Source organism: Hyperoodon ampullatus (genome assembly GCF_949752795.1).
Source record: "Hyperoodon ampullatus genome assembly, chromosome: 15".
In the NCBI taxonomy this organism is placed as follows: domain Eukaryota; kingdom Metazoa; phylum Chordata; class Mammalia; order Artiodactyla; family Ziphiidae; genus Hyperoodon; species Hyperoodon ampullatus.
Window position 1 is genome coordinate 26,442,567 of NC_136928.1, and position 13,394 is coordinate 26,455,960.

Consider the following 13,394-nt stretch of genomic DNA (forward strand, 5'->3'; position numbering starts at 1 on the left):
GCAGCCTTTACCCTTGGCTCGCATAATGTCTCAGGGCAGGGAGCTGGGTTTCTCTTGTGGGCCTGAGGTTCTCCCAGGTGACATCGTGCCTCCCCTCTCAGCCCTGAGCTCCCTGACGCTGCTGTCCTCCTCTCCCCGCCCCCTGTCATTCTGGAAGTCTCAGAACTTAAGGCCAGAATCCCATTATCCAGCTGGGAGACTGAGGAGGGCAGACCGGGAGCATCCTGTCAGTGAGTCCAGAGGCCTCGGGTTATGTCCAAACCAGATTTCTGTTTTGGGACATTTGGAGCTTGGACTCTACTCTGAACCCTCTCATTTTAACACTGCAGATGATCGTGTGGACTCAGAAACCCCGTTTCTCCAAAAGTGCTGGTGTAAGTCAAGTCATCTCTGCGGGGAGGAAGGGTGGACCATGGAGGGTTCACTTATGTGAAGATTTGGCTGAGTCCCAGGGCCTTTCTGACACCTTCCAACCCTCCTCGTCCCAGACTTGGATACCAGTCATTTGGGCTTAATTTATACCATCCAAGAGTTGTTGCTCATTAAGCTGGAATTGACCAGTCAGGGACAAACATTCATTTGACAAAAGATATTTTCTTTAACTGGTTGGGATCCTTTAAATAGCAGCACCCCTAATGCACCGAAGTGTTACTTTTCAGATCATTAGCTATATAAATCAGAAGGTGGAGACAAAGTAGAAGGAAAAAACAGGCAAATTGTTGAATACTGGGGCCCATGGAAGGTCTTTTGAAAAGTAAGAGGAACATTTTAGAATTGAGTGAGTCAGTGTGGAGGAAAAGGGTATGATGCCAAAGGACTGTTGCTTTGCTAGCGAGGACTCCCAGGTATTTGAGAAGTGAATGTCATATGGTCTCACCCCTCTGAAGCTTCTGGAAGCTCTCAAGGAAGATAGAATTTAAACAGATATTTACTACTGAGATGAATACTTCAAAGAAGGCAGGCAGGGTGCTGAGAGAGCATATAATCTAACATCATGTTGAGGACCAGGGAAGGCTTCCTGGAGGAAGTGACAACTAAGCTGAAACCTGGAGGATGAGGAGGGATTAGCCAAATGGAGATGGGGTGGAGGGTGGGAGGACCAGTTATTTCTGCCATTATCTTGCTAAGCAAGGCAATTCTGTGCCCTGTGGTCTTCCCCTGACTTAAGTTTCACCACCCAGTTGTTTTGGCACACACCCTGTTTCCCCTCTGGATTTTTTTATACTTTTAAAACGTTTTCTTTTTCTTATCGCTTAAGTCACTTTCTTATGGGGTAGGGGGTTGCTCAGTTCTGAGTCCCAGTATCACATTGCACAGAATTGTGACCAGCGGCCTTGCTTCCTTGTCCTTGTCTTCAACTGTTCGTGTCCCACTTCTGGCCAAGCAGATTGAGATATTTGGTGGTGCCTCTGTCTCATGCTGAGACCTCATCTCTCTGCAGAGGTTAGAACACTCTGACCCCGCGGCCTGAAGTGAAGGTGTGATTTTTCTTGTGAGCCAGTTGCCATATGGGTACAATTGGCCCCATTCCTGATTCTGTCCTGAGACGAGGCTCAAACACAAACTTCCCTTCTTCCTGGACTAGCCAGGGAGGCCACAGAGTTGAGCCAATGGTCACCAGGTGGAGTGGGTAGATAAGCTAGGCTGCTCAGGAACCAGTATCACTAGGGAAGATATAATTCAAGGTGCATTAGTAATGGTAAAGAATTTTTCTCAGGGAGGATAGCATATTCACTCTTCATATGTAGTAATCCCTGTATCAATCAGCTCTTGCTACTATAGTGCTGTGTAACAAACATCCACAAAATTTCAGTGGCAGCCATAAGCGTTCATTCTTAGGGATCTGCAGTTACCCAGGGTTTGGCTGATCTAGACTGGGCTTGACCGAGGCAGTTTTGCTTCTCACTGCAGGTCTGGGGTCAACTGGGAGTCAGCTCACCCAGGCTGGACTTTGCTCCTCACATCTTGTCCTTGGATGAGGGCACTAGTCAGGGCATGTCTCCTCTTGGCAATGTTAGGAGCACAGAGGGCCAGCAGAAACATATGAGGCCTCTGAGGCCTGGTCTTAGAACTGGCACACTGCCACTTCCTCCCACATGCCATTGGCCAAAGCAAGTCATATGGCCAAGCAATACCAAGAGCATGGAAACAAATTCCTCGCCTGGCATGGGGATGGATGCAGGGAGGAGTGAAGAATTGGGACCAAAACTCAATCTGCCCCCCTCTCCAAAGGCCAATAGCCTCATGCAATCAGACTTTAATAAAAGGACTAAGGAAGAGATGGGTGACGGTGGTCATTGTCACAATCCATCATGGATCTTTTCCTTAGTCAAGAATGAATTAATGTTCTTAATAATGAATTAGCAATGTTCTTCCAGTGTGTGGTGTGGGCCCAGCTTTGTGCTGAGTGCTCTGGGGGACATCAGAGAGAAAAGCCCTAATTCTACCATCAGGAACTTACTGTCCTTTATGGGATAAGCCTTGTGTTCAAAGACAAGATTGGGGCTAAATGATGCTCAATTGTGAATGTAGACGGTGGAGTTCAGAGAAATGAGAGACCAGCAAAAGCTAGAAAAGAATGAGGTAGAAGGAAAGGAACGATACTAACATTTAACACCTAGTGAGCACGTGCTGCGTGCCAGACACTGTGCCAAATTCTTTCCACGCCTTACTTCCTCTCTTGATCATCCAGAGAGGTACCAGCATTGTCCCCATTTAACAGATGAAGAAACAGAGGCACAAAGAACTCAAGTAACTTGTGTGTGGTCACACGGTGGGTAAATACTAGAACCAGGATTTGAGTCCAGCTCCTCCCACCACCAGAGCCTGAGCGTTGATCATCAGGGCCCATGGCCGGCCACCCAAGGGGAAGGGGAATCAAAGGCAGACAGATGTGTGGAGAGGACAGCTGCCGGGGGTGGGAGCTGTGGAGGGGACCCCAGTCGTGTTATGAACTATAAATGGGAGCAAAGATAGGATGTGCGATTTGGCCGAGGTCCTGCAGCAAGATAGGGTGCAGGCTGGGCTGGGAATTCTGGCTGTTGGCTCTCCTTCTATGTTCCCTGGTCCCAGCCGCTTTCTGGGCTCTCTCCACCCGCCACGCGGCCTCGCCTGAAGTGTCTCCTTGGAAGAGGTGCAATCCACTGGCATTGAAGCCGGCGGACTGGCTCCCTCTCTCTATTCATCTCTTTCCTCCTTTCCCCTGCCATGTTCTGGAAAGGGCAGCATGAGGGAATGTGGGCAGGTTGCACCAGAGATATACATCTGAGAACTGAAGGAACATTTATTTTTAATTTAGGCTTAAAAAGAAAAAAGGAAATTATAAAATATCTGCTCTTGCTCCTGGGATTGTGCAGATGGTGCTGCGTGTTGCCTAATAGGGAATGGGGCTGGCACCTGCGTGCTCGTGGCCCCACCAGCCTGATTGTAGGACCTGGAAGGCAGGATCCCCGTTCCTCTTGCCTCAGCCTCAGATGGCTCCCTGGGACCCCGTTTGGCCAACGTGGCATGGTGGTCCGCTGCCTTCTCACCTCACCCTCCCCGGACTCCTGTCTGCTGATTTCCTGAATGTCCTCCTTCAATGAAGCCAGCCTCTCAGCTGTTCCTGCTCCCATGAGCACACACATGCACACCTCAGCTCCATCCTGTCACCCCCTTTGGCAGATAGCCAGACCTCTCCCTTCCTGAACTCCTGCTTGGATGTTAGCATTTATCAGTTTGACACACATCCAGATACCTGTTTAAACCATCTTGTCATTTTCATGCCCAGGAGTTATAAAGGACATTCTCATACATTTTCCTGTTTGGTCCTTGTGTTTATTGTGGTTAGATGCTATATATTCCTCTCTTCTGGTAATCTCCGCTGGGAGCGGTATGGGACTCAGTGCATAGAAGATGTTCGAAAATGGGCATAGAATGTGACTCTTCTTTTGTATTCAGACAGGTGATCTGGAGAAGGGGCCCCTAAAATCAGAGAGTTGGGGCCCCCAAGCCAGGAATCAGGAAACCTGACTCTTTCTCTAGCTTGCTTTAAAGCCTTGGGCAGATCACTGAATTTCTCTAAGTCTCTGTTGCCCCATTTGCAAAATATAGAAAGTAATCTCTATTTTGTCTGAGCCCCAGAGTTATTTTTTTTAGGGCATTATCATTTCTTTTTTTTTTTTTACCATCTTTATTGAAGTATAATTGCTTTACAATGGTGTGTTAGTTTCTGCTTTATAACAAAGTGAATCAGCCCCGGAGTTATAATGAGGATCATGGCAAATGACATAAGGAGAAGTGCTTAGCAAAATCAATCAATCAATTCATCTCTTTAAGAAAGCATGCGGAGTCAGAGGTGCCCAGCACGGACATCAGGCCTGTGTTTGGGCAGAAGTTAGGGACAGGAGGCTGGTCAGGTTGGCCAGCAAGGTGAAAAACTCACTGGTTACACTTTGTGTGTGTGTGTATTGCATAGCCTGGGTATTAGTTTGGTTTAGTTTAGGGCTACGGTTTGTTCTGAAAAAAACTTGATATCAGATAAAAAAATGCATGCCACAAGAAAAAACAAGTAAGATGACCTGGCCTGGGCATCTTGACAGTCAGTGCAAAGAGGGACACAGTTGAATGCCCAGTGTTTGCAAGACAGATGCAAAGCAGATGTTCAGAAGTATAAATTTCTGATTCTGAGATCAGAAAAATTTCCTCCACATGGATTCATAATGGGGTCCAACGTAATGAGCAGTGAGTGTCCTGGACAACAGCTGTCTGGTAAATACGAGTCCCATGGGCCACATCTTATGACGGTCCTGGTGAGCCAAGCACAGTTCAGGGGGTGCAAAGGGGATTGAGGGGGAGAATACAATGTAGTTCATAACACACCAGTGTTATATAAACCAACGGATTAGGGGGAATGATGTGCTGAGTTCCCAACAGTGGAAAACAGCTTTTATATCCTCAGGCTTTGTGAGGCAGTCAGACATGCACATGTGTATACATACATGCACATGCATGCAATGCACACACACAAATTCACACCTACACACTCACCAGCTCATGCTATCTGTTCCCAGATTTAGGCCTCTCTAGGCTCAGCTTCCTCTCTATGGTCTGGCTCCTGACTGGGGCGCTAGGATGAGGCCCTGGGTCCCCTGGGGTTACTTCTTGGCAGGACTGGTGGGAAAATTCCCTTTAGAGACGATGGGACCATCTGTATTGACTTCACACCTACTACCTGGAACCTGAGAATAGAATTTAAACTGAGACAGGACCTCCAAGGTCAACCTGTTCGCTCTATAGGAGAGAAAGCTAGAACCCCAAAGGGGCATGTCTTCTGCTGGAGATCACACAGGGATGGAGCCTAGGCTAAGACCCAAGGTCTCCTGACTCTCACTCCAGCACTCTAAGCTGTCATTGCAAAGAAAAATCAACTTGGGATCTTATTTTGGGGAGAAAAGTATCATAAGGTAATTCTTCATTGGACTATGGAATTAATTTACATTATGTAATTTTATTCAAACTGATATGGGCCAATAAATATAACTGTGTGTGCGTGTTTGCTGTTTTAAAACATTTTAATGTTTAAAACATGATTTACTAATGCTGCTAAGGATGTCTAGAATTTGATTTACTGCATAGAATTGAATGTTTACACATTCCTTACAGAAATTCTTGCCAAAGAGCCATTTTATGTACAAGAATAATAAATAAGTCAATATGTGGATGGCTGTGCACATTTTTTCCATATACAGCAGCACTTGGTAGATGTTATTTTGCACACAGGCACTCAAAAGGTAAATTTGAGAGACACACATGGATCCCCGAAGTCTAAGATTTGGTCAGTGTCAAGATCAGGCAATTAATCTTGACTTAAACCAAAAAAAACAAAGTCACTGAGTCTAGGTCTTAGGTGATATTTGGGCTTTGGGACTGATGGATCCACACTTATGTAACCAGACTTGGTCATATGTGTGTATTTGTTCATTCATTCGCACATTCAACAAATACTTATTAGACATCTATGTTTCATTCAATAGCTTAAACATAGTGTAGGTGTTGCTTCATGGGGGCCCAGAGATAATATATAAATTTCCCTACTAGTCTTTGTAAAGCACTTAAGGCCTTTGAAATGATTCTTATTGAATCCTCACAAAAATCCTATTGGATGGCTAGGGTGTGAAGGAGCCAGGTTAGCTGGGTGGAAGTAAAGGCGTTCCTTTTGTTTGCTGATTTGTTTTTATTGTTCCCCTGCCCACCAATTACAAAAATATGCATGTCCACTGTTAAAAAGAACACAGAAATATTCAAGAAGAATGTGAGAAAGTACCATGTTACCTGACCTCCAGGGATGTCTACCTGCTGTGCTACAGATTTTTTCATGCCTGGAGATATGTATATGTATGTGTGTTTGTGTATGTGGATATATCTGGTGAGATTTTTTTTCTTTATAAAAATGGGATTATGTTGTCATATAATTCTGCAACCAGGTTTTTTCATCGTACGTCATCTCACTGTGGGCAGTAGTTTGAATATACTTAGCATACACATCAGTTTGTACAGATCCAGCTCACTTTTGTTTGTGGCTGTGTCATTTTTCTTTGCAAAAGCGTAGGGCGTTTCTTTTGCCTTCTTCAGCCTTCTCTCTCTCTCTCTCATAGGTGGTTGGTCTTCTCTTGCCCAATCAGACATTGGCGTCCACTGTCTTCTGGCAGGTAACAGTTTCCCTGCAAGCAGAGGGCTCCTGAAGGGGGCACCCAACAAGGGCTGGTTGGAACAACCTGTCCCAGTGTCTCCTCTCCATCCAGGCCCCTCGGGGAAAGTCACCCCACTTCCTACTCCTCCCTAACCCAGAAGCCACTGGGAGAAACCCCAGGACTTCGGGCCCGCAGCCCAAGTCTTGGGCCATTATAGGTGCTCTGACTTTTGCACAGAGGTGATGAGGGCTGGCGGGTGCCCTCACCTGGATGCTTGTCCCATGGCCAGTGACCTTGAGCCCTACAGCCTCATTTTGACATCAGCCTTACCCAAATCTGTGGGGAAGGTAATCCACCCCGAACTCCAAGGTAGTGAGGTGGGTGAAAAAGCATCACAGACCCTGGTCTCTGCCCTTGGAGACAGTCTGGGGCATGGCTCTCTGAAAACAGTAGAAGCTCCGTATGTATCTGTGTAGAGAGAGAGGGGCAGGAAGAAAAACCTGTCTGTCTTCAGGAGAAAATGTCAGAGTCTTCCTGAAAAAAAAAAGCTCCTAATAATGTCTGTGTCTGGGCTCTGCGGGTGGTGTAGGGGGCTGGGCTGGGGTATTCTGAAGGAGGCTCAGAGCTGTGGGGCATTCCAGGGGCTTAAGTGTCCACCTTCTGTCCAGTCATTAATATAAACAGGGTGATGCGGCAGAGGCAGTGGGGCCCATTTGGGGCAGTGAACACCAGAATTTTGGGAGAGGTGGCCATCTCTGGACTGAGATGGGTAGCTGGCCTGGGTGGGACCAGTGTCTTGGTCTGCCAGGAAGTGAGGGGTTTCCCAGGACCGGGGCCTTTCAGTGCTAAAACTTCACCGTCCTGGCGAACCAGGATGGTTGCTCACGCTAACTCAGGGGATGGATGGAACTACCGTGAACTAGACACCCGTGTCTTTCTGGAGGGGTGTGGCCTCCCAGGTCCAGGTCTGCTTCCAGGGAGGTGACCACACCTTTCCTGACTTCTCCTCTCCCCCCATTGCCTTTCAGTGGCTGAACCAGAGCCACAACGCTTGTGTCAACTATGCAAACCGGAACGCTACGAAGGTGAGCATCGCAGACCACCACCCGGTGTCAGGCTTCAGGCTGGGGTGACCCTCTCCCTCCCTACAGTGTGGCATGCCACCATCAGGGCTTCTCCTCTGGGTTTTACTGCCAGACCTTCAGGAGGGGCCCTGCTGGGGAGGGGCTGCTCACGTGAAGTGACGAAGGCCCAGAACGTGGGAGTGTGGCGCACGCGGCCAAAGGGATGAGCTCCGCTGGCTTCAGAATTCTCCTTGGGCAGCGCTTATACCCAGATCTTGGATCAGGACAGCATCAGCCACGTGCGGACTGACTTCCTCTAAACTTCCTCCAAGCTTGCCTGGAAGCTGCCTCAGTGCCCCAGGATTGTCAGCTGCAAAGCTAAAGGGCTGCTCTTGAGGCTGAGGGGTCTGAGAGGACTGGCACGTCCTCCCCAAAGTCCCCTGCACTCCTGGGACGAGCTCACAGTGGAGGTCCAGCCACCCTTCTCTTGTCTAGGAAGGGGCTGGGTGCCTGCTTCGCTGGCAAGGCTGCCTTTCCCCTTGGTCCATTCTCCCACATTTCTGTCCAAAGGCAGCAGAGGAGAGGAATCTAGTTCTCCTTGGGGGGCTGTCAGTTTGGGGAGGAGAGGGTCTGGACATTTATAACTTTGGTGGGGAGTGATAGGGGAGTTATGAGCTGTCCTGGATGGTAGGAACTTCAGGGCCTGATACTCTGAGGACCTTCCCCCTCCTCCCATCTAAACCTTCGACCCATGCCTTGCTCATATGCTTCGCACGCGGACATCTCTGCTTAGATGGCTCCCATTCACCTTAAACCAAATACCTCCAGAATTACTGTCGTAGTTCCTCAGCTCTTCCTTAATTTTTTGTGTTGCAACTTGGGATCCATTTTCCTGTAGAAATATTTAGCAACTGTCTCCTACTGGCCTGGAAGCCCTGCATGGCTGACCAGGCCTGTGAGAGCCAGCCAGGCTGTGGCCACCTTGACACTGCCATGTCCCCCGAGAAAATGCTCTGGGTGCCAGACAGCCCACTTGCAACATTTAGCCTTCCTAAACTGGATCTGCTCGCCCCAGCCGTAAATGGCCCACTTTGGCCCTTGCTATTTTCTACCCGCAGCCAGCAGTGTCTGCCAAGGGCCTTTCTGGAGCAGGGCAGGAGGCCCTTCGGCGTCTCCCCGGACATAGCTGCCCTGTGTTTCCGTGTGCGGAGCTGCGCTGAGGGAGGCCTGGATCCCTTTGGCTTCCAGAGGCCTTCCTCCTTGCCTGCCCCTCCAGGCTGGGGGACAGGATTGCCTCTTGCTGGTTGGGGCCGTTTGCAAGGGTGGAGGGTGGGAGCTTGGGACACCCAGGGGACCTGAAATGCTGTCTCTGTCTTCCAGCCTTCACCTGCATCCAAGTTCATCCAGGGCTACCTGGGAGCTGTCATCAGTGCCGTCTCCATCGCTGTGAGTAACCCCACACTCCCCGCCCCCTGGGCGTCCTCTCCATCCTGCTGCTCTGTGACTGCCCCACTCAGCGTCTCGGGCCAGACCTTATCTGAGGGTCAGGGCTGGGCAAGGGGCATGGGAGACAGGGTTTCTGGGTGGGGGCCATCAGGGCCGTCTTCCTAGGCGGAGAAGAGTAGACCCTGGTGATGCTTTCACAGAGGGGGAGCACAGGCCAGTGCTCCAGGTCTGGGAGAGCAGGCGGGGAGGTGAGGCAGTGCCCGTGGGCCATGCGAAGGGCTGCACACTCCAGCCGGGGGCAGGATGTCTGCCTAGAGGGGCCCGTGTTTACCCGGCACCCTCCTCAGAGGAGCTGGTCTTCATGCAGCCGATGCAGGAGTGGAGGGGCTCTTGATCCATCCCCAAGGTTGACCCAAATGTCAGCTCCCCTTTGCCCTTTGCCTGAGTTCCCTGGGTCCCCTCTTGGTGGCCTCAGTCATGTGGTCACAGGTCTAAGCCTTCCCGGAGTCCTGTGAATTCCTCAAGACAGGGGCAATAGGCTCATTTTGAATCCCACAGGGTTTTGAGAATATAGCAGCTACTAAGTAGGGGAGGTTTATAGACTGACTGTGTGAGGGTGTAAGGATGTATCCCAGGTGACACAGCAAGGGGCCTGGGCCAGAGCCAGAGTAGAAGCCCAAGCTCCCGAGACCTTGGCATGTTCATCCCACCCTGTACCTCCATCTGGTCCTCTCTCCATCCTGGCTGGGTGGTCTCCTATAGCCCACTCCAGAGGTCAAAAGTCGCCTCACAACTTCATTACACGATCAATACATGTAATTGGTAAGAAAAGTAATTAGGAAATATAAATTAAAAAAACATTCACATATAATAAAAAATTCACATCTAATAATCTTTTTGTAAAACACACTTTCTCATCTTTCCCATATCATTAAATAAATGTTGTAGTTGCTCACTCCTGTGTACTAACCCATTGTACCTACTGTGTACCATCATTTATTTCACTGCTCTCCTAAGACAGGGATTTGGGGTTGTTCTGAGATGGCCTCGTTTACTCTGCTCCCATGTGGACCAGATTCACCTCCAAACAGCTGTTAGGTGGGGGGGGTCCCCACTTCATGCCCAAGATCACTCTCCTTCCCTGAATCCTTATGTCTTACCCCAAGCATGAAGCCAGAATTACCAAATCTATTTAGATCGCTCACCAAGAGACTGCTGGGCTTCCCTGGTGGCGCAGTGGTTGAGAGTCCGCCTGCCGATGCAGGGGACACAGGTTCGTGCCCCGGTCCGGGAGGATCCCACATGCCGTGGAGCGGCTGAGCCCGTGAGCCATGGCCACTGAGCCTGCGCGTCCGGAGCCTGTGCTCCGCAATGGGAGAGGCCACAACAGTGAGAGGCCCGCGTACCGCTAAAAAAAAAAAAAAGAGAGACTGCTAACCCCACCCTGGTGGTCCTGCAACCCAGCATGAGACTTTATTTGAGGGTCATACAAACTGGGGATCTCTGATTCTGGGGGGTTGCTGGCCAGCGTCAGGGGCTCTTGTGAGAGAGGAGAAAGGCTCTGTCACCTCCTTCCTGCTCCTTATGGCAAGAGGAGCCCATCACTTTGCCTAGTATAGCAGCTTGAAAATCCCATGTTCCTTCTTTGAGATTTAAGGGACCGTGTGGAGGAGCTGGGAGGGGGAAGGCCCACGGGGAGAATCCCGAGCGGCCTTGGCTCGGACGGGCTTGAGTGGAGGGCATGACTGTCTTGCTGGGACATCCTCCTCCTGCAGGCCTGGGGCTGCGGGGACACGGCTTCCTCCCAGGGCTCCGGGCTCTCTACGTCCGCAGTCCTCACCGTCCCACCCTTGAGGTCCTCAGTCATTCCATCCCAACTGCTTCATAAGGCCAGAACCAGCCCAGATTGTGGGTTGGGGGTTCTGATGCCCAAGCTTCAGAGTTACTGGGGGCTGGGGGCCCTCCAGGGCTCTCAGAGCCACGGTCTTTCCCGCAGGGACGGGGACTCACGCTGGGCTGTCATGGCCCCCAGGGTGTGTGCCTTGCTGGGGACAACCACCTTCCCCCTCCCCACCTAGCTGCAGAGCCCTTCCAGGAGGTGTTTCCCCCACCATGCCAGCCCCAAGTCTTAGAAGCTTCTGTCCTTCTCATGCACTCACTCCGTTACGCCCCATGTCCTGTCCACTCATTGTTCTACTGGATTTCAAGTTAACCAGGGACAGGCCCTGTGTCTTCTCCCCCACGGAGGAGGGTGCGGAGCAGTGCTCCATAAATACTTGTTAATTAGGTTGCTGATCGATTGCTGGCCTCAGGAGGCCCCTCTGCGCTCCATCCGCCAGGGGCTGCGTCCCTCTGCCTGACGTCTGCGCACAGTAAGGGTCTAACTCCGGCAGATGGAGTGGAGTTTCTGACTTGGAAAATTTGCAGCTTGCTTGCTTTTCTTTTGTGTGTGTAAATCACAAAACCTCCAAAGAAAGAGGCTTTATTTTATTTTCCTTTCCCTTGTTCTCTGGAAGCCCGGGCCCTGCGGCCTCATTAACTGATCTCTGCTTCAGTTAGTGACAAATCCCACCCCCAGGGTGAGCCTGTTAGGAGGAGATGACCTGCAAACAAGTGTCACGGCCCCAGTGGTTGGCCCAGTTCTGGTATTAATTAAAATGAGTCCCTACAAGCAGGTGGCGTGGATGGGGGCTGACAGGCCAAGGGCAGATCCCAGGGATTGAGGACCCGCTGGAGTAGAGGCCAGACCCTGGGAGTCCAACCTCTTCTCCGGACCCAGGAGAGCCCTTTCCCCTCTCAAAAGAGCCCCTGACCTTGGGCAGCAGCCCCAAGAGTCAGGGATCCCTAGTGTGCACCCCTAACTGCAGTCTCATGCTGGTAGCAGGACCACCGGCAGGGGGTTAGCAGCCTTTTGGTGAACCCTCTAAATAGATCTGGCAAAGTCTGGTTTCTTGCTCGGGAATAAAAAAGAAATTTCGTCTTAAGTTATTTTTGAAATCTAGCAGTTTGCTGTCTTTTAACAAAGGAAGTTCTGTCAGCGCTTGCTGTGCTTTAGTTCAGGCTTTTGTGTTGAGCACTTCTGTGGTCAACCCCGCTGAGCCCTGACTACCAGAGGGAGACCCATTCTCTCCCTTCAGGGGTGCAAGCGTGCCGGGCCCTTTGCAGGTGCTGGGGGGTCGCACAGACTGGTGTGTCCTTCAAGATGCCAAGAGGGGTAGCTGAGGAAGCTCTGTGGTGTCACCGGAATTATGATGAGGTGACTTGGATTAGGGGGGACCCAGGGGAGCGCCCCCTAATTCACACAGGGCTGACTCTTAGAAGACAGACTGGAGAGAAGCGAAGGCAGGGTCCGGTGCTCCAGAAAGAGGGCACAGCACACAAAGAGGCACGCAGGAGAAGGAGAGCATGACAGATTCCGGAAGCTGTCAGAAAGTGAGTGTGGCTGCCGTACCAGGAGTGATGTTGACCGGGTGACGCGGAAGCGGGAGGGGGCGGGGTAGTGGGGGCTGGTCATGAGTCATCATGGGTGCCTTGTCAGGAGTTAGGAGAGCCATGCCAGGAACCCTGCCTGGGCTCAGGGACCCCGGGGTGTTGCAGGGGGTACAGGCAAAGAGGGCTGGGGGGAAAGTCGTGGGGGGGTGGCTGGCCCAGCAGATGGACCACCCTTGTGGACACGGGGTCCTGGACGAGAGTGGACTTGGGGCTGGAGAGGAAGGCTCAGGGCTAAAGTCCCACATGAACGGTCAGGAGCTGGATGGTGGAGCCAGAGTATGAGAGTCGCATCCTCAGACGCTTCACCTTCAGCCAGGTCCACACTGGCTGAAGACTTGCCCTGTTGGAGAAATGCTGACCTCTATTCTTAAAGGGCCTGCACCCTGGAGGGTCCTTTCTGTATAGGATGCAGTGACTGTATGTTACCCTAGACAGCAGGGCACAAGGAGGTATCCCAGGGGATCCCTGGGCTGAACCCCTCCCCCTCCCAGCTCCCATTGCTTACTGGAGCTCCATGTCCCTGTGATAGTCAGGCTGGCAAGTAATCATAATGGCTAACACTTGCGGAGTGCCTACAATGTGCCAGGCACCGTTTAGATGTCCATCTCCTAAGGCACACCCTGAGCTACACCCTCAAGCACAGAGTGAGCCAGGTGCAGTCTTTCAGAAAGCCCAGGAACCAAGTACGGAGGTGGGTGGAAGTGCAACCCCTCGTTACTCT

At 50.9% G+C, this 13,394-nt stretch overlaps 1 protein-coding gene across 4 annotated transcripts in view; it reads left to right on the top strand.

Annotated features, from left to right (window-relative positions):
* Positions 1 to 13,394, top strand: part of SFXN5 (sideroflexin 5) — a gene marked incomplete at both ends in the record, with an annotated part of 112,980 nt that overhangs the window by 52,492 nt on the left and 47,094 nt on the right. For all 4 annotated transcript variants that reach the window (XM_079721449.1, XM_079721451.1, XM_079721452.1 and 1 more), the window contains 3 exons: positions 6,636 to 6,689; positions 7,700 to 7,756; positions 9,116 to 9,181. In XM_079721449.1, coding sequence (XP_079577575.1) covers positions 6,636 to 6,689; positions 7,700 to 7,756; positions 9,116 to 9,181 — 177 coding nt within the window. The remainder of the gene's footprint in view (positions 1 to 6,635; positions 6,690 to 7,699; positions 7,757 to 9,115; positions 9,182 to 13,394) is intronic.